This window comes from Vicugna pacos, chromosome 7 (genome assembly GCF_048564905.1).
Source record: "Vicugna pacos chromosome 7, VicPac4, whole genome shotgun sequence".
NCBI lineage: Eukaryota > Metazoa > Chordata > Mammalia > Artiodactyla > Camelidae > Vicugna > Vicugna pacos.
The window spans coordinates 18,362,961-18,384,568 of record NC_132993.1 but is presented as its reverse complement, the minus strand read 5'-3'; the positions used below and the strand labels follow the sequence as shown (position 1 = coordinate 18,384,568).

Sequence of the window (21,608 nt, the reverse complement as noted above, 5' to 3'; positions counted from 1 at the left end):
TTACCAGCTGGATGACCTCAGGTAAATCACAAACCTCTCAATTTCTCATCTGTAAAATAAAAGTAAAAATAACTACTTTGCAGCACTGCTGTGAAGATTAAATTAAATAAGTACCTGGCACGATAAGAGCAAAAACTTCTTACTTGGTCTCACTAGCTCTGGATTTCCCATTTTTTAATTTGTTCACTATATTGCTATCAGAATCATCTGTTTGACATTCAAGTCTTTCACTGTCTCATCCCTGCTTGAATAATGTCAATGAATTGCTATTGTTTATGGAGTAAAATCCAGTTTTGTTTTGTTTTGTTTTGTTTTTTTAGTTTGGTACTTAGAATGTAGTATGATCTCATCTCTGCCCAACTCTTCAGCTTTCACCAATCTCCCATTGTACTTACGTTCCAACATTAGACTCCCTGGAGCTTCCCTTAAGGTATCATAATGTTTCTAAGTCTTTCTTCACTTTGCAATACTGTTCCTTCTGCCTGGGATGTCCTTTTTCTCTCAGCAAACTCCTATTCATCCTGGAAACCCAGCTTATGTGTGGCCTCCTTCAGGTCCTCTTTTGTCACTCCCTTCTCTGTGCTCCTTCTCTACAATGTAGTCACTTCTGTTGTCACACTTAACTCACTGAATTGTCATTTATGTGTTTACATGCTAGTTGGCAATACATCATCAACTTCTTGAAGGAAGGGCTGTTTTTTATTTCATTCCTTGCCTAGAACAATATCTAGTACTGGGTAGGTGCCCATCAAATGTTTGATGAATGACTGAATGAATGCATTTACCTGCATGGGGTGATAATAAAATGATCAAGTTGTACAAAGGGTAGAAGGGGTAAGATCATCCACACATAGTCTACATCTTCAGGGAGCAGAACTCACTTGCTCTAAGCGATGTCTGTGTTTCTGGAATTATTGAAAGGAGAGACATTGGGCCTAAAATTAGGGGAAATACAATACACTAAGCTCACAGTTGACATTCTTTAATTCATGCCTCATTGTTTTTGAACACACACACACACACACACACTCCTTCTGTCACTTTGCCTCCAGAATCACATCATAGGCTATTCTAGCTTTGAGAACAGCATCTAGGTTTGTCAATGACTAAACTCAAATGTGTAATTCTCAATTTTCCCTCTCACCTGAGGCCTTGGTTCTGGGATATATAAAAGGCTATGTTAATGAGTAACAGAATCTACACTTAATTTTCTGCTGAGGTATTATCATGCTGCATGATAATCCAGGTTTAGAGGCAAAGAAGAGAGAGAAAGCAGATGACTACCTCCCATCAGGGAAGCTGATAACTGTGGCTCTGACCAAGGACCCAGGACCCCTTGGATATGTTTCCTCTCCACAGCCATGACTTCTGGCTTATTTTTCCTTACATATAAAATACAGAGAATTCTATAATTCTAGATTGCACTTAGCCACAGAGATCCCAAAAGATAAGAGGCAGGTTCTAGATCTTAGATGAGGGAAGGCACTGGGTTCCAGGAGTCCCACCTGCAGAACCGCAAGTTGCAGAAGAGTCTGTCATCTTCTGCAGCCCCTGCAGGAATGTGCGACAGGCTCTGACTTTCTGAACACTTGAGGAAATACCTAATTAGGACTGCCAAGCTGGGCTCCATAAAAATTACTAGGTAGAGGAGACTAAAATAAGTCCAGGAAATGGCTATCTTTAGAAAACAGTTTCCCTTGTATTTTCTGAAGAAGTGGTTGTTATATGTGGTTAATGTAGTTTAATGAGTGATCATCCTTATGGAATCCAGAAGCCTGCCAAGGCTTATCCTCCACTGATAGATAAATGTTCTGGAATGGAGTTCTACATGTAAAGGCATCAGGGCTGCTAGCTGGCCCCACTGAAAAGATTCCCATTGGCTCTTCCAGGGTCACTTTGAAACTTCCTCAGGTGGAAAGGGCTACCAGGGAGTAAGCCTGGTCATGCTGATTATCAAACTTTGTCTCCACCTAGAACAGTGAGAATCCACAGAGGCAGTACAAGAGAATGGCTAAGGGTATAGACTGCTGAGATGGAATCCTATCTTCATCCTTCATGAACTGTGTAATCTTGGGAAGGTTGCTTAACCCGTCTGTGCCTCGGTGTGCTATTCTGTTAAGAGGGGCCAAAGACACAAAGACACAAAATCATGTGTCTGACAAAGGGTTTGTTTTCATAATATACAAAAATTCTCAAAACTCAACAATAAGGAAAGAAATATTCCGATTTTTTTAAAGGCAAAAGATCTGAACAGACACGTCATCAATGTAGATATATAGATGGCAAATAAGCAAATGAAAAAATGTTTGACAACATCAGTCTGTAAGAAAATGCAAATTAAAACTATGATGAGATATCCTTACATACCTATGTAAATGGAAAATAAATAAACAAAACCATCCCCTGCAAAACAAACCCAAACTCCCAAAACCAGATAATAGTAAGTGTTAATGAGGATAGGAGAAGACAACTGTGACTCTCAGACTTTGCTAGTGAAAATGCAAAATGCAGCCAGCCTGGAAAACAGTTTAGTAGTTTCTTATAATACAACCTAGAAACCCCTCTCTTAGGTATTTACCCAAGAGAAATGAAAACTTATGCTCATATAAAAACCTGTTTGAGAATGTTTATAGGAGCTTTCTTTATAATCACCCCAAATTGGAGACAACTCAGATATCATTCAATAGGTAAATGGGTAAACTGAGGTGCAATCACATCATAGAATACTACTCAGTAATAAAAAGGAGCAACAACATAGATGAATTTTAAAGATATTGTGTTAAGTAAAAGAAGCCAGATACAAAAGACTACATATTGCATAATTCCATTTACATGAACTTCTAGAAAAGGCAAAACTATAGTGAAAGACTGAAGATCAGTGATTTCAGGAGCTGGAGATGGGGGAGGGGACCAACTGCAAAGAAGCATGAAAGAACTTTTGGAGGTGGAATGTCTATATTAGAACTATAGTTTTGACTGCATTATTGTGTACATTTTCTTCAATTTTAAGAACTATTTATTTTGAACTAGTTTTAGACTTACAGAAAAGATGCACAAATAGTACAAAGATTTCCCATCCCTTTCACCCAGGTTTCCCTAATGTTAAAAGCTTACGTAACCATGTTACATCTTTGAAAACCAGGAAATGCACATGGGTAAAATACGACTAATTAAACTCTAAGTCTTATTCTAATTTCACCAGTTCTTCTACTTAATTTCCTATTCTGTTCTGTGATCCCACATCCAATTTATTGTTACTGTATCTTCTTAGTCACCTCTAATTTTTAACAATCTTTCCTTGTCTTCATGACTTTAACACTTTTCATGAATACTGGTCAGTTATTTTGTAGAATGCCTTTATTTTGGGTTTGTCCAAGGCATTTGCACAGAGTGGGTTTATGCATTTTGGGCAAGAATATTATAGAAGAGATCTTATGTCCTTCTCAGTGCATTTTATCAAGGAGCTCATGATACTGATATGTCTTGTTACTAACAATGTTAATCTGGGTCACTTGGCTAAGGTGGTTTCTCCACTGTAAATTTACTGTTTTCCCCTTTGTAGCTAATAAATATTTGGAATAAATATCTTGAGACTATGCAAATATCCTGTTTCTCCTCCAACTTTTGCCCACTAATCTTTGTATCCAATGGTGGATCTTCTCTGCAACAATGATTACTGTAGTGCAATTCAAATTGTTTTTCTCTTCCTTTTTACATTTAAAAAATTTTGATTTTGCTTTTTAATTAAATTTTCTTTGAAATAATTGTGGGCTCATGAGAAGTTGTAAAGATAGTACAGAGGGGTCCCATGTATCTTTCATCTAGTTTCCCCCAGTGATTACATCTTACAAAACTGTAATATCAATATAAAAAAAAAGACATTGCTGTAAAGTGCATATATAGTTCTGCCATTTTATCACATGTATAGATTCATGTAGCCACCACTGCAATCAGGATTCAGAACTGTTCCATCACCACCATATAGCTGTACGCTTTAAAAAGATGATACTTGGCACAAGACACAACCCCACCCCCAAACACTGCCAGGATAACATTAAGCAGTGTGTAACTATTAGCTCTCATCATTGTTGCTGTTTCATCAAAGAGCATCTCTTTCCTGCGCTAGGAGATGTTCAAGCAAAGGCCAGTCCAGGCTATAAAAGGAGAGAAGAGGCCTCTACATTTTTTGCCCGACTCCCTGACTGTTGCTATACTAGATGAATTAGAGCAAAGTTAGTCACTGACACCTGGGGCTAGCACTACCCTAGCACTGTTGGAGGTTCCCAGAGTTGCCTCCTGCACATCAGCGTGGGCTTCTGTTTGCCCCTGTCTTCTCTCTCCATGGTGATTATCTTTCTCTTATTTGAATATACCAGGTACATCCTGCCTCAGGTCTTTGCACTTGCTGTTCCTTCTGTCTAGAATGTTCTCCCCACCGATAATCAGTGGCCAGCTCACATGTCTTCTATTCGGAAAGAGCTTCCTGGGCCACCTAGCCTAAACCTAGCCCCTGCCATCGCTAGTCCCAGCTCCTCTCTATCATGTGACTCTGTTTTATTTCCATTAGGGCACTTACCACCAGAAGAAAATTATCTTGGCTGCTTATTTGCTGACTTGTTTGTTTTTCCAGTTATATATCTGTGTCTATATCTATGTCCATATCTATATCTATCTCTCTCCATATTACTTTCCATTATAGGTTATTACAAGATATTAAATATAATTCCCTGTATTATACAGCAAATTCATATTGCTTACCATGGTAACCATTTTTTTTTAAATCAAAGTATAGTTGATTTACAATATTTCAGGTGTACAGCAAAGTGACTGTTACACATGAACATATATATATTCAGACTCTTTTCCATTATAAGTTACTACAAGATATTGAATACCTCCCTACTGCTATACAGTAGGACCTTGTTGTTTATCTATTTTATATATAGTAGCTTGTATCTGCGAATCCCAAATTCCCAATTTATCCGTCCCCACTGCCTTCCCCCTTTGGTAACCATAAGTTTATTTTCTATGGCCAACTTGTTTATTGTTTACCCCCACCCCTGTAGAATGCCAGCTCCAGAAATGCACAGGCACCATCTGTTTGTCTACTGCTGTATCCTTACTGTTTGACAAGTGACCTTGGCCGTACTCCCAGAAGAGTCTTCCTGCCACTTCCCTTCTCATTCTCTCTCCTTTCTTCTGTTTCCTCGAACTCTCTTTATGGCCCCTCCCCATCCCAAAACATATCCACTGAGATAAAAATGAAGTCCGTGATTACACTGGAGGGATCACCAACGAATCCAGCAACTACTCCCTCCAGTCCTTTCTGCAGTGACTGCCTCCTTCCCAGCCCTTCTCCTTGGTTCTCTTCCTGCCCTTGACGGGCGCTTACAGGAGAAATGCCCAGAAAGGAGGACTTCCACTAAACTGTCTCCAAGCTGCTGGTTCATGGACTGCATTTCAGCTAATAGGAGAGGTTTCCCTGGAAATCTGCAGGCTCCTCACCACCCTTACTCTTGCCCTTTGCCCCACTTCAATCTAGTTAGCTCTGTTATTATTTCTGTGGAATGGCATATATCGGTGCCATTAATTCTACACATTTCTAGGGGAGAAGGGATTGAGAGGAAGGAAAGACTGATTATTTATCAAATAAAAGACATTTCTCCTCTGTCTGGACAGCCAGGTGGATTTTCTGAACTCATTTCTGCCCTGGAAATGGGGCAGCTGCTTCTGAAATGAGTCCTCTGTGTTGGGGTGGGCTCTGTTTTTATGGCCAGTGGGTAATAGCATTTCCTGATTTATGAATTGGTATCTGGGGGAGGTACTGAGCCCCTGAATGGATTCATCATGGGGAGAATAGCCATATAAATAATCCTGTCACATAAAATTATTGTTCTCATTTTGATTTTTTTAAAAATTCCTTTTGTGTGGTGGTGGGATTTAGGAGACACTAGTGGGAAAGCAGGAGAGGAATAAGTTATTGGGCCCCTTTTTTTTCCTATACAACAAAAAATGTACAAAAGATATTCTTCAGAGACAGTGACTTGTTTAGAAGACAATCACCAGCACGGTTTAATTATCTGGGGACCTCTCAGCACTTGGCTTAAAGCCAATGCCAAGGTCTTGGCCTTAGATGCCATGTAGGGAGACCTCATGAGTTGGCCCAGGCTCCATCTGGGATATTTTTTTCAAACTGGCAAAGAGAAAGGCACTTCATGTAGATTTCCCCTATCTTCCCAAATCAGTGTGAGGATCCATCTCAACGCTCCAAGTGTTCACTGAGAGTCTGCATGGTACAAATCGGGTCTCCTAGGTAGGGACAAACAAGGAGTGCACAGTCCAGAGGTTGTGGGTGAGGATAACTCAAAGGGGGATGTAGGCTTTGAAGCATGCACACAATTTCCCTGGTGAGAGATCACAGGGCACCCTGGAGAGACAGCAGGATGGAAGCAGATGCCTCAAGTGAGGACATACACCGGGTGGCTGAGCAGAAAACTGGAAATTGTTGGCAGTTTATGCTTTATAGAGAAGATTCTTCTCCCCCATGGATTTGTAAGGTCCCTGAAGACAAGGACCCTAGCAGACTTCTTTCTTTTGTACCCACCTTTTTTTCTCCCTGACCTTGAGGCTTAACAAGTAGTAGTTCAGGAGAAATCACTCTATTGTCTATAAAAGGCCAGCTAGTTTATATTTCAGACATTGGAGAGGCCATATGGCTTGTCTCCACTACTCAACTCTGCTGTGGTAGTAAAAGCAGCCATAGATGAGATGTAAATGAATGGGTGTGACTGGGTTCCAATAAAACTTTATTTACAAAAGCAGTGGCCAATCAGATTTGAATTGTAGTTTGCCCATTTGTCTAGTAGGTCAATAATAAGTGCTTTTTGAAGTGAGTTGAAAGGCTATCATTTAATAACATGTGCATCTTACTTGTAAAAAACATCAAATATGACCTGACAAAGTAAATGACTGCTGAATGTGTTAAAAGAGTTATTTTTTATGCAGAAAGATTTCCATGGTACTCCTAACATACAATCTGTTTTATATGCATATTTTAAAGAATTAGTCCCTTAAATAAAACCAGAATTTCTGAATCTTCTCTAGTAAGCAAGATATTACATAGACATGATCTTTTTTCATGTTACTGAGCTCCAGAGGGCAAAAAAAATAGGACAGGAATCTCCAAACTTCACTGGTCTAGAAGAGGAGTGTCAGGAATCTGGGAGTGAGAATGAAGGGGATGGGAGGCAGGATTATTTTGGTGGGTGTGGCCTTGGGGAGGGGACCCAGCAGAGGTTGTTGAGCTAGTTCTAACCAGTGTGTCTAACCATGGGGGCTTCTGTTCATTGCTCTAATTTATTTCTTTGTTTTCATGGCAGAATAAACTCCAAATTCCAGGGGTCAGCTAAGCGCCTGCCACCAGCCTGTGCGCAGCCAAAAAAAAAGCTTGGTGTCATCAGTCAATGCCAACTAGTTAATAATGACCAGCCTCCTCGCTAATGGCCCGAGGCAAGGGTCCTCGGGCAGCAAAGGCTCTAGCAGAAAGACTTGCAGGCAGCTGCATGGGGAGAATGGTTTGCAAGAAGCATTTCTGCTGGCCACTTGCAAGGGTGTACACACCCATGCTCAGCTCTTTAGGAAGGTAGTAATTAGTTTTATTCCCTTCACTACCCACAGTGAATGCCGCAGAATCTGGCATTTGGAGAGCCATTGGAGTCTGTCCCTCTCATCTTGGCTTGCCTCAGGTTTATGATTATAACTAAGAAGTTCAGGGGTTGTGTTCAGTTCCCACGGAAAGAAAAGAAACTTTCAAGTGTCAAGGCTCCAGGCAAAAGAAGCCACTGCAAAGGAAAGCTGACCATGACTCCGCTGGCCCTGGACCATGTAATGTCTCTTGCACACTGCAGGTGGTGAGGACAACCACTAAATAATAAGCTTGCATGTGCTGTACACCAGGAATTGACACAACATTGTAAACCGACTATAACTAAATAAAAAAAAATTTGTGGGGAAAAAAAATAGTAAGCTTCCAGAAGCTTGATGTCATCATGCACATCTGTACGTTTCCAGCACGGGGACCTACACAAAGAGCGGCAGGGACAAAGATTTCCAGGCCTATTTGTATGCTGTGGTCATCTGGACAGTGTTTCCCGACTGAGTGGTGGCACGCCACAGCGTTGATGCTGTGGATGGGCCATAGGTGTGCTACCATTTTGATCCATTCAGCCCTGGGGGCAGTCGGGAAATGACTAGAGAAGTTGGGCCCCAGAGCCTGGTCCCCTCTAGTCAAGAGGGGACCTCCATCACCCCAGTGAGCTCTATAAATACATTCACTCCCTGTGTGTTCCTTAACAAAATAACAGGCTGGAAAATGTTGACCTGGTATACAAATGAGAAAACAGAGACTCAGAGGTCCAGATTCCACAAGCTAAGGCTTGATTCCAGTTAGCCTTACTCTGCCCAAAGCCTACCCACCACCCCACAGCTGTCACACTAAACTGTCAACAAACAGCTATTGAAGCCAAATTGTCGGAACTGAGAAATCACTGGCCTAAAAGCTAGTGGAGGGTCAGATGATGTTATTAGCACTGCTTGAGACGTGAGCTGGATGCTCAAAGCTGAAGTCAACTTACTGCCAGTGTATACAAGACGTTATCCCCTAGACCAGTGGTGACCATTCTGACCATGACTCATGGCAAGAGATATTTTACATTGCAACCCAGGGCACACACAGACATGCACATGTGTAGTTTCACAGAGAGAGTACTTATCCTTACTATGTTTGACAGACACTGTTCTATTCGATTTTATTCTGTTCCATTAAAAAAAAAATTCTGGTCATGACCCTTTAAATTGATTTCGTGACCCACTAAATTGATTTCTCGACCCACTAATGTGTCATGACCAGCAGTTTGAAAAACACTGGCCTGACCCCATTCTGGCTCCCCCACCCTCCCCAGAGAAGGGTAACGTGGAAAGTTTATGTGGAGGGGAAGAGTGAGATAAGAGACTGGGATAAAAGTGAGGACGCCAGTGGGAGGAATGCCAAAAAACAGGACAGAGGAAAGAATGGGGATGGAGAAATGAGTAGGGATTGGGAGACACGATGAGAAAAGGCTAACTCTGGATGGACAGATTTATGTCCACGCAATGGTTCTCCAGCTCCATGGTCATTCTGGCCATATTTATACAAGAATGTTTCCCACTTGCTTTCATGGCCATAGCCATGGTAAAGCTACCTGCTGGTCTGAAGATTTTCTATCTGATGGCACCATCTCAAATTCCTTACTGTTGATCCCACAGGGGATTTTCCGTCTGCTGTTCAGAGATCTGGGCCCTAGAAGACCTAGAAGGCATTGGGTAAATGATCCAGCAATAAGGAAACTGACCACAATGACTCTACCCACACCAATGCACCAACACACAGGGGGCTCTGTGGACATCTGAGCTGGCACAACAAACTCTTGGGTACAAGGGAGGTGGTTTTGTAAGGTAACAGGAAAGTGAAAAATCAGAGATTAAGAATAATTTATAAAGCAGCTGCAAATTTACACATTCCATTGGCCAAATTCTAAAGAATTTTGATTGCACGCCCCATGGTAAAAAACAATTTTTGAGCATGTACCTACAAAGGGCAGATATTTGTTTATAAAGACTACACATGTTCTACTTATTAACATCATTACATTATCAAAAATACACAAAATTAGGGAAGAATGAAGCAAGATAAAGATAAAATACCATCTTAATTTTCATTTTCCTTTATTAATGAATGACACAAACATTTTACTGTCACCATGAAAATTATTAATAATGATGAGGCTGATGTGTTATGATTGGCATCATTATTTTTGAAAATCCTTGTTTAGCACTTAGTATTATGAGGTTTTGAGGTCTAAGGTTCAATTTATTTCAATAGTTTGCTTTAATGGCTGTCATAACAGAAAAAGACACCTCACAGAGACACAGAGATGCAAAAAAGCCCATTGCTGGCTATGCTGACTAAATCAAGCTATATATTTTTTTCAGTTTCATGCACCAATTATGCAAAGATTGTTGTTGAAATTCAGCTAGTAGTAGATTTCCATCTTCTCTGATGTCAATCAGGGTTCTTTCAACTAATTGGAAGATGCTGAAGTTTTATATTTTTTAACAAATGGGTCAAAACTCTCTGAAAGTATTTGGAAGATTTTTAGGGAGGTAGAAGATTCTATTTCCAAGTTTTTAAAGTTTTGAGATACGAGTTTTTAGTGTCACATTTCCTCATTATCAAATCACATACAAGTGAAAATATTTCCAAGTATCCTTTTCTCCCCCTTCCAAAATGGTCTCTCCATGCCATGAATTCTTTCTGAAAGTAGTTACTTTCCAACTCATTGTTAACACACTACCTTTATATTGAGGGGGCAGATGAAGTGTTTAATTTTTCACAGTTATCAGCAAAGTGGCATAGTTCTGACAGCTGCTTGTCAGAACTGAAAAGGTCAGCAAATGTGGAACATTTTGGTTCTTTTAAAAGAAAAATCTTTATATTTCTATAACCAGAAAACCTCTGGGTTGTACAAAATGTTTTCATGCTCCCTCCCAGCTCATTGCAAAATAGTGGAAAGATTGTATTTAAGGGATTGTGTTTTTTTTCTTTTTTCAATATTGATAACATCAGTTGCACAGAAATTGCAAATTTGTTGTCATGTAGTGAAGCTAAATCAGCCAGGAAGATCACTAGTGTCTACCACCCGGAGATGTGGCCTTCCCATGTCCCTCCACGCCTTCCTGACACATGGACAGCTGACATGCAGACCAAGGTAGCAAAAGAACACCCAGTATCCACTGCATATTACATAGGAGTGAAGCCTAAGTTCTTGTTTTAAACAGAAAAATAACTAGGTGTTCTAACCATTTCTTCCCTGGCCCCATCCGGTCATTCTAGCACCACCTAGTCTCAAAATGCAGCTTAAAATTGCTACCCTAGAGAAGCAAAAAGGGTGCCAAATGTTTGAGAGTTTAGTCTTCGCTGTTCTGGAGCAAAACGATATGTAAATGAACTGTCTCCTCTACACCATTGTGAACTGAGGAATATCGAGCTGTCAGCGTTCATTTGATTGTTACAGATGCAATAATCAAACCAGATTAAACAATGGCTCCTACGCTAAGAACCACCTGAGCAGATGCAAAACGATGTAATCCAGGAACCCAGGTAAGAATCGTACATACGTCTGAAAGGTGACAGCAGGCAAGAGGCAGAACTTTAATAATTTTAGTGAAATTGGTGACTTTCAGAGAAGGACAAGGAACTACAGATTAAGGCAGGGGAAGCTAAGCTCGGAGCTGAAGAGGCCTCTGTGCACGTGGGATAGAGGAGAGACAGCCTTGGGAGCGCTGAGTCGAATGAACCCGGGGTGGGGGCAGGGAGCGGGAAGGAAGGAAACTTGACCCCGAAGCCCAGCTGTGACCTTGAGGCTCAGATCAAAAGGACCCTCCTTTCCTGAACTCAGAAGAGTTCAGACCAAGAATTCAGCCTGGGCCTAGAGATGGAACGGCACAGAAGAGGGACCAGGGTCAGGCCTAGAGCCCGAGAGCCCAGTTCGTGAGAAGGGAGAGAAACGGGAAAAGCCGGGAAAAGATAAAAATGTAGTCTTCCCCAACGAAGGTTCCGCTCAGGGTGCTCCTGGTAAAGTGAATTCTGTGGTCAAAGGAATCTGGGAGACATAATGTCCTAAATTTGCCGCCCACCCCTAGCTTGGAGATTTACAATGCTCGTTAGCACACTTATGGTTTAAGAAATGCCAGTCAAGGTATCTGCTTAACTCAGACTTCCCCAAATGCATTTGATCAAAGAAAGCTTTTGTTTTTATTTTTTCTAATATCCTGCAAAACTTTGGTTCTGAGAATAAAATGTGGGGAACCCTGGATTACAGTGGTATCTACAGTGGTCCTGAGGCAAGATTCAGGCAGGAGGCTCTGTGTACACGTCACACGTCAGGTGCGTCCTGCTCCCATCCTGAGATGCCCTACAGTGAGTGTTATCTCCAAGTCTTATGGATTAAAAGTGGCTGCAGGGGAGGAGGATTCCCTGCGGGGGCCTCTCCCCTCACCCTGAAGGCACCTGAGGTGTGAGTGGTGACCTCCTTTCCACAGCGGGATCAGCTGAGGGGCTCAGACTCAGGCTGGGAGGTAGCTGACCGAAGAGTGTGGCCTGCGGAGGCCACCATTTTGGGCACCAAAACAAACAAACCAAACCAGGTTCCTGATATGTCCTGGAGGAGATAGGGGTGTATGAATGATGGAAGTAAAAATATTATAGTTGGAATTTTTTTTTCAATAAATTACAGGCATCCTTCTAACAGACCATCACACTAAAAATAATAAAGGCTAGGATTTGTTGAGCCCTTGTTAAGTGCCAGGCACTGCGCTAAGAATTGCATGTACATTTTCTAATTCACTCATTGTAACCACCCAGGCAGTGGGCACTGGCCTCCCCATGTTACTGTTGAAAAAACTGGAGTACCTAGAGGTTAAACAATTTGCTCCAAGTCATATAGGTAGAAAGTGGCAAAGCCAGGACTGGAAACCAGGGCTGGTGGTTCCAGCTCATGCTCTGGACACCCTCAAGTCACCCAGCAGGGACGGGACAGGCTTCAGCACCAGCACCGAACCCTTTTCGAGGAGGCTATACCTCTTCTATACCTGTTTCTCCACTCCTTCGCTGTTTTGCACAACTGTGTTTAAATGAATATCCAGACAGTCTCCCCATCAACCATTATGCACTCCCTTGAAACAATCACATCCTCTCTGAGTTCAGTTTCAAATTCTTGTCTCCACTGTTCACCAGTAATAGTGGAATGCACTTAAGGGACTCAGATCAGATCTAATTCTGCCATTTGTAATGTCTACTTTTACACCTATATTGTGTTAAGTAAAGTCCTGTGATATCACTAACACTAACAAAGTCATCTTGAACAATGGCACAAATTAACACATATCTATTTACTGTTGAAAACATCTCATCAATATTCAGACTGAGTACACAATTTAAGTATCCGGTATTTCCAGCCTCTCTTTCTGCAGAACTTCAGGCACAAATCAAATCAGTTGTCACCGAACTTAAAAACTTCCATTTAGATGCCGTCCCGTCTGCACCCACTATGAGAGGCGATGGGGCACCCACAGAGCTGCAGCTCATCTTGGGAAACACCCCAAGAGCTCCAGCCTCTGGACCAGAGTCCTCATGATACCCACCCCACCTGGGAGGAGAGCAGCCCTTTGGGCTGACATCCTCCTCTTCTCAAGCCCAACTGCACAAAGAGTTTGGGGTTCCAGGCAGTTCTCACAGTGGGACCCCATTCTTTCCCTATATGCCCTATAGTCTGGAGTTTGTGCCCACCTTGCTCCTACAGAGCTTCCAGAACAGCCCCTCCTCTGCTCTTCTCCATGCTGCCCAGAGCCAGACAGTGGGCACTAATAAACCCACATGGGGAGGGGCCTGAAAGGCGGCAGAGACGCGGCCCCTGGCACGGCCTGTCCGCACTGTGGAGTCTTCCCATGTGCTGCTAAGTGGGACATTCCAGGTGGTCGTCTTCACAACAGCACTTCAAGTGCTCAGAAAGTATCGGGACACCACACAGTGTAGAAAGGAGATGTGACTGTCAGGGCAATTGCCAGAGACATGCTGAATGGAGCTCAGGATCGGAGAGCCGCCAGGGCATTTCCCCAATCACCTGGCCCTTGGATTTCCTGTCTTTCCTCCCGCTCCACACTCACTCTGCCTTTATATATGAGCTCTTCTCTTGCTTGGGGCACAGCGAAGGAGGACGAGCCATTTTCTCACCTGCTCAAGAACTCCTGGCAGGTGCGGAGCCAGAAGCTATTCAGGTGCCAATCTGTGATAACGTCAAGTCCAATGGGGCTGGACTCAAATTAAATTATTTCCCTAGAGTGGAAGCAGAGCTGCAAAAGAACACCCAGCAAGCCCCGCGGAGAGAACAGCTCTGTCCGATGGGGCTGGCAGCCCAAGGCCCCGGACCCTCCAGGCTCCTGGGATGCAGTGCTAACAGGTGGGAAGGGAGTGCTCAGCCCTTTCTGGGGGATTCTGAAATGGACTGGGGGTACCCAGGAATCCTGGGGAGCTGGTGACCAGAGCTGAACTGGCCCTTAGCCACCAAACAGCAGTTTGTCCAGGTGTCCCTCCCCCCAGCAGCAACCATTTCCGGGGAGTACTCATAATCACAGTCAAGATAGGGATGACCCCGCCCACGCTAGGCACGTCACACGTATTACCTTTAATCCTAAAAGCCCTGGAAGCTGGTTATTAGCATTTGTGTTTCACACATGAAGAAACTGAAGCATAAACTGTGCTCTAGTGCCTTGTTCTGGGTGGTGGAGCTGGTGAGCGCTGAGGGTCAGGATGAAACCCCAAGTTCACGTCTATTCATGACCATCCTGTGGTCTCCATCCTGCACACATTTCTGCCTCCCAGTCACCCCCATGACTGTCTGAGAAATGTCAGGCCACGGTCATTTCTTCGTCTCAGGGAGGCTACTAACCTTGAGCATATTCAGATGTTAGAGACTTCAGACCTCTCGGGTGACCCCGTAGAAGCACGTCTGTTGGGAAAGGAGTGTGTTGGTGGCAGGGTGCTTCTCTGCCTACAGCCTTTATGGGGTGTCCCGGTTGTGTCTATGGCCCTGTGTACCCCAGTATGTTCTAGAATAGAAGGGGGCTCTTGTTCCAACTTGCATCAGGATGGGGCTAAGGAAGGGTAAACCTTCGGGCCTTTCTTCAGGGGGCAGCGTGGTGGTTCTGAGCTCTTCCTATCACCCCAGCACCCCATTCAGCCCAGCAAGTCCTTTTACCTTCTAAGGCTTGTTTCAGCAGCCGAGGATTGGGGTACAGAACTGTCCTGCTGGGTAGACTCGGAGATGAAGAGGGTCTCTTGCACCCACGGAGAGCTCCACATTCCTCCTTGGAAGGGGGGCCTGGCACAGACACTGCAGTAGGTGCTGAGCTGGGTTCTAACCTGGCTCCTCTGCCAGCCTGCTGTGTGACTCTAGACAAGCCATGCACCTCTCTGGGCTTCAGTTTGCTCACCAATCGTAGGGAGAAAGGCAGCAAGAGAGAGTGGGACCTGAGAAGTCTTGAAAGGGCTTTTCCAGTTCTAAAGTTTTATGATGCTATGGAGAATCCAGGTACCAGCACCGAAGGAATGCAGGAGATTGGAGTAGGAAGTCATCTTTCCCATCTGGGTCCCTTCCAGAGAGACATTCTGCATTTATTGAGAAGGAAGGGAGAAGTGGAGCATCTCAGTAATGATGCACAGGAATCTGTGGGATCAGCTCCAGACAAACGGGAAGGCTTCCGCCTGAGTGCAATTGGGTGAAACACGGCAACAGCTTTTCTCTTTCTGTGAATGCCTGAGGTGGCTGGCGTGCTGTCACTCACTCTCAGGACTGTACTTCATGTCCCGTCTCCCAGGAGCTATCAGAAACAGCCCCGTCTGGGTGCCGGGAGCAAATGTCCAAATGAGCTTGTCAAGGTGTCAGCCATCCCAATGCAAACTGGAGTGGACAGCTTAGCCCTGCAGAGGTGGCAGGAGGGACGACACATGCCTGGGAACCCAGCACCAAGAGAGTGGAATCATTCTTACAGGAGACCATCACCTTGGGCAGCAGGAACTATCTCCACCCCTGCTCCTTGTTTGAGATCCATGTCCATTGACTCCCAAGATTGTCAGATTTCACATTGGCTACTCTTGGGTCATTCTGGGAAGCAGGCAGGGGGCAGGAAGGGCCACTGAGGCACAGAGGAGAAGTAACGGTCCCCTTATCACACGGAGAGTCCCCAGCAGAGGCTCCACTCAATTAGGGGTTGAAGCCTATCTTGAACCCCAATACTACCTTCCCCTGAACTGAGCTTCCTTCTGAAACTCACAACATGGTACAAATCACATTCACAAAGCATCCTCTCACCAACCCCCTCTCTCCCCCCATGCTGCAGGCTTCACCATCTCTCAGTTTCACATCCTCAAGCAAAGAGCTCGAAAAGAAACACAAAAAACAGGGAAGGGGATCGGGGTCCTCAACAGGCTCCTTCACTTTGACACCCTTGCTCCCTGGGAAGCCTTTTCTGATCATGCTGTTTAAAATGTCAACTCTTTCACCCTGAACAGTCCTCCCGATCTCCTGCCCCTGCTCCGCAGCACTGATCACCTGCTAACCTGCTGTAGGGCTTATCCCACAGGCTGATTCTTCTTGGCTCCTTCCTCTTGTGAAAACCGCAAGCTCCTGAAGTCAGGGCTATTTACCTGTTTCTTCACTGTTGAGTCCCCAGCGCCTAGGCTGGTGTTTGGCACATAGTAGGTACCTAGTGAATATCTGTTGAGTGAATGAACGAATCAGGCTTGGTGATTTGTTGTAAAGCAAGATGGCCCTTGCTGCTTCACTACTGGATTATGCTGGGAAGCCAAACAGAGCTGCCCCTGCCTGGCCCTGCTTTCCTAGGTCACTCTGACCACAGGTGGACCCACCTCCTCAGCTCCTGTGGATGGCTGTGTCCTGGTTCACAGCTAGGACTTGAGTGCCACCTGCTCATAAGGGAGACTGGCTGTGATGTTCCCAGGCACCTGGAAGCAGATCCACTGTCAACAAGCGTCAATAAAACAAAGAACACCATGAGAGATGGCTTTCGCCCAGACACAACTGAAAGTGTGTCTCGAAAGCAGAAACATGTGTTTAAGGCCTCTGGCTCTCAGGCGGGGGGAGCTGGTGTGTGGGGTGGCAGGGATGCTGAAATTTACTGAGAAATCTGCCACTTGCTCTGAGGTCTATCAAAGAGACTCGCCTTGTGGGGGGAACAGCTGCTTCTCCCCACCCCCCGGCAGGGGGTGGTCGTTCCAGGGCACTGGAGGATAGCCCCGGCGCTGCCACCCCATCTCCTCGTTTGTCTGCCTCACTGACACTTCCTCTCACTTCCCTCCCATCAGCTTGGCAGGTTTTTATCGCACTGGTTTCAGTGTGTACAGAAATTCCTCTGGGAGGATTGCAGCTGTAGTAAATACACACCATAGACATACATGCAGATGTGCACAAAGCAAGGAGGCTGATGGAGACACACAGGGACAGACACGGGAAAGTTGTGCATGTGTGCACACGCATGGACACACACACACACACACACACACACACCCTAGGGAGACATCCAGAGTTATGCAGAAGAAAGGAAAAAGATAGAAACACAATATGATACTGCAAGAGAAGGCAGACCCTGACAAAATGACACTGATACCTAACAGGGTGCACTCAACCACTCCAAGAAAAAGTGTGCATGGAAAGCAGCCCTTGCTGGGTGAGAAAGAGAGAGGATCTCACACATCCATAACTACAGAAACAATATCCCAGCCATAGGATTATTCAGTTTGCAAATAGCTGTGATAGTAGCTCCTGTTGCTCTTATTACTCAGGAAGTTCCAAGGATTGTGGTGGTGGTTCTGTGCCAGCAATGGGGATGAAGATCAAATATATACTTCTTACTATAAATCACAGTATCACAATAAGGTATATTATATACAACCAGCACGTCAGATGCATAACATTATTATTTAAGAACTAGTTAAAGTAGGCTACGTAAGTTTAACCAGCAAACGTATGTAAATGGAAACACAAAGCAAGAAATAGTTCAGAACAGGGCGAAAGTCATGGCAGTCATAAACAGATCACTGAAGACTGAGAGATGCTTCCTGTATCTGAAGTAGTCTTTTAATTGTATAAATTCAAACTTGGGGTTAAGAAAGGCAATACCCCATTTGTATCAATCCTTCTCTTTCCCAGTTCTGGTTCAGTGAAGACACTGGGGATTCATTCATTCATTCATTCATTTATTCCTTCATTCACCTATTTATTCATCAAAGAAATATCGAGGGCCTATAAGGTGAGGTTTAGGCAGACAAAGAGGACACAGGGCTGTCCTCCAGCTCCTGACAGTCTGGTAGAAAAGACACGAAAGCTCAGCTCAGTCTGGGAAGAGCTGCCACAGAGGTGTAAACCACAGGTCAGGAAGAGCTCATTAGAGAACGTGACGGCAGAACGAAGTTTCAAGGGGCCAGAAGAAATCCACCAGATGAGACAGCAAAGTGCCTCTGAGGCAGAGCTGACATCACTGCTGAGCAGGTACCCTCAGTCTGCAGTCCCAGCCTGTTCCATTGGCTGACGCAGGCGGGCAGGTGTTCGTCCTGAGGCTCGGGTCTGGTATACCTCCAGACAAACCAACCAAGCTGCTCTTGTCCGCTCAAAACAGCAGGCGTGGGTTTGCTCTCCTCTGGGACTGGACCCCTGCTAAGTAAAAAGCCTGCCTCGGCCTTGACCTGGACTCCTGAGCTCCACCCTGACAGATCACCCAGAATCTTGATGCCACCACCTGCCCGACTTCAAACATGGCCATTTCCAGACACTCCCATTGCAATGTCACAAGAATAGGAGTCTTCGTTTATCGAGCCCACACTCTGTGACGGCTTGGTTCATGCTGATTACATGCATTATGCCATTCGATCTTTGGAACAAAGCAATTGGGTTTTATTATTACCCCCATGTGACAGCTGAGAACAAAGAACCTTAAAGAGGTTAAACCTGAGATCACACTTAGTAAATAGTAGAACCAAGGTTCATGCTCCAATGTCCTGACACTGAGGCTTGAGCATGACCATCGTGCTGTATCACTGCTCCCCACAAAGGACATGCAACCCAACTGGATGTCAGTGTTGCCCAGATGCTGGGGCCTTGGGACCGTGATTGGAGGCGGGCCACCCCTCCTCTGTGAGGAGCAGCTCCATAATGGATGAAGGCCCTGACTCTGTGAACTCCGTACCTTCCTTTCCTTCCCATCGTGCCCATAATCCAGAGCTCCCCGTGTGCCTTGCCACCAAGCCTGCTCTGCACTGGCCGTGCTCTCAGGGAAGTGCAACCACTGAGGTCAGGGAGCTCAGAATCCCAACCCAGAGGAGTTCCGCATAGCTCTTGTATTTTCCTCTTTGGAAGTTTTTAGATATTTTAAGTCCCAGGTGCAGAAATCCTGGCTTTCAGGTCAGGTAAGAAATCCTGAAATCTTCAGTGCCTGAGGAGGTCTTGGATCTTCTCCAAAGAACTCATTCCAGCAAGGAAAGCTGCTTCCCCTCAGTGTCTGGGGCCTTGGAGGTAGGCCGGGAGGGGGGGCATGGTCCCGCTGAAAAGGAGTAGGGAATGAAAGTATAGGACCAGCTTCACAGCGGTCCTGACTCCTGGCATAAAATGCTCCCCTCTCGGCCCCATATCGGGCCATTCCCAAGCCATGGCAGCCTCCACAGAGGCACCACAATGGGCCCCAGTGTGGCTGAATGGGGGGTCCCGCACCACAAGAAGATGTCATCGAGCTCGTGGGGTGGGTGGAGCTGCTGTGGGCTATCAAGGCATAATGCACAAGCCCCGTGGGTGGCATAATGTGGCATTTATCTCCCCCACGGAGCAGACGGGGGGCGGGCAGAACAATCCAGACTCTGTCAGCAAGGCCCTCTGGGGAGTTCAGGCCTCGCTAATGAAGATGAATAAGACGGGGGAATCTGCCTCTGCTACTCAGAGCTGATGTATACATATTCATGGGCTGGAAGGCCAGCTCCCAGAATGACCCATCCCACACGGACACGGCGGGGCAGAGGTACGGCAGCGCTAATCCACACCTGGGGTGGGCTGTGTCTTGAGGGATGGAACATTCTGGGCAGTAAATTAGGACCCTCCAGGAAATACCCTGAAATGTACAGAATTTTCCAGGCGAAATGGATTTCTTTGCCCGCTGCAAAGATGTGAGTCCTGCTCTGAGCTCAGGGGCCCCTGAAGAACTTAGTTCTCAGCTGAGTTCCAGAAGCAAAGCCAACTTGGCTACTTCCTACTCCACATCAGCTAACAGCAACCCCTGCACCATGTCTGTTCTGCAGGCGTGACCTCATGGGATTTGCTGGAGGTTCCATGTCAGAGCTGCAGGTACACATGAAGGCTCGGGACACAGGCTACATCATGTCCTCTCACACGCGTAGGCCCTGTTTTCTGACTCTCCGTCCATCTGACTCTTCCCTCAACTAAGTTTTTCGGCCAACAAATCCTCGCCCACCATAGACCTCCAGGATCCAGGAAGGTGACCTTGACAGGAGATTATACAGTGTGTAGGGAGATCTGGACCAAAACCTTGGGCACCTGTACCACGTGACTTCAAAAGAGCGCAGATGTTGGCCCTGCACCTCTACACACCATCATTTTGAAGTTAGTGGATTTGTTCTTGACTCACGGATATTTTGCTATTTGAAATGTTTCATTCCCTGTTTCAGCGCTCTCAGCCTCCGTCCCCAGGCAGCAGAACAGAAGGATACACACTGAGCCAAATAAATCACATTCCCTCTCTGCAGCCGGCCTCCCGCAGGTTTCCAGGAGCCACAGCCTAGTCCTTAGCTGCAAGACAAATGTCCGACAGAGCTCAGCGAGCCTTACCTGCCTTTCTGACATGATGTAGAGCTGCTCGTGGTCCTTGGAGAAGGCCATATCCCGGAGGACGGGGCCCGGGTCTACCACCTGCACCGTCTCATACTGGAGGGCATTGCCCCTGGGCCCATCTACCCGGATCTGCGGAGAAGAGGAAGGGGACACCAAGGTGAGTTCAGATCCTGCACTGCCCACAGTCGAGCTTCAGCCCAGAGCCCCTCCCACAGGCAAGGCGGATGCGGTGAGCTCTGCCTCCACGGTGCCCAGAGGCCAGGCCCAAAGGAGCAGGAGTGACGCCCGCCCACCACGGGCCTCGTGTTGAGAACGGCAACGAGAAGGCGAGAGGGGGAGACCAAGCCGGGCTGCACCGAGAATCTGGCGTTCGTCTCTCTGGCTCACTGTGCCTTTCGCTTGAGTCTCTGAGGCTTTGCTTGTGCATCTTTGGAAAAGAAGACGGGGCTGATGCAGGGGAGAGGAATCTGGGGCTTGGGTGAACAGAGGATAATTGAAGCTGCCTCAGATCAAAACATCATCCTATAACAGAAAGGCAGTATTATTTGCCACATTTGTTAGCAGAAAAAATTTGGATATAAGGATGTGGGTTGATTCTTTGAAAATGCAACCCAATATCACTGCTGTACCTTGGGGGGACCCAGCAAGGATCCAACCCCAGAAGTTTTGTACCAGGTGGGCTTGTTGTGGCCATTAACCCACTGGCTTATGCCTCAGATTGTGGAAAAGATGTAGGGTCCCCAAACCTCCTAGAGTTTCTATTCATGTCTCCAGGGAAGGGGATATGGGCATTCCAGGAAAATGTGTTTTGGGCATGAGTCATTCTCAATCTTCCGAGAACACTTAGCAGACTAGGTCATCTCTTGGCCGTCTACAGGTTTTTTTCCTAGAGCTGCTCGGGTAATGTGACAACCAGGAAAGACTTTTGTCCACAGTCCCCAAGTCTAGAAAAGACAAAGGCTCCCCAACCTGACGTGATGCTAGCCTGGCCCAGGTCTCTGGAATCATCACAAGTCTGAGCTCATAGGTTTGCCACAACCACTGCCAAGAGCTAATAACCCCATCCATGTAAGCTGGGACCAAACATTACCCAGAATGTGGGAA

At 45.6% G+C, this 21,608-nt stretch overlaps 1 protein-coding gene across 1 annotated transcript in view; it reads right to left on the bottom strand.

Annotated features, from left to right (window-relative positions):
- The window catches only part of PLXNA4 (plexin A4), a 410,094-nt gene that overhangs the window by 128,134 nt on the left and 260,352 nt on the right, over positions 1–21,608 (bottom strand). The window contains exon 4 of the mRNA XM_006202300.4: positions 20,502–20,633. Coding sequence (XP_006202362.1) covers positions 20,502–20,633 — 132 coding nt within the window. The remainder of the gene's footprint in view (positions 1–20,501; positions 20,634–21,608) is intronic.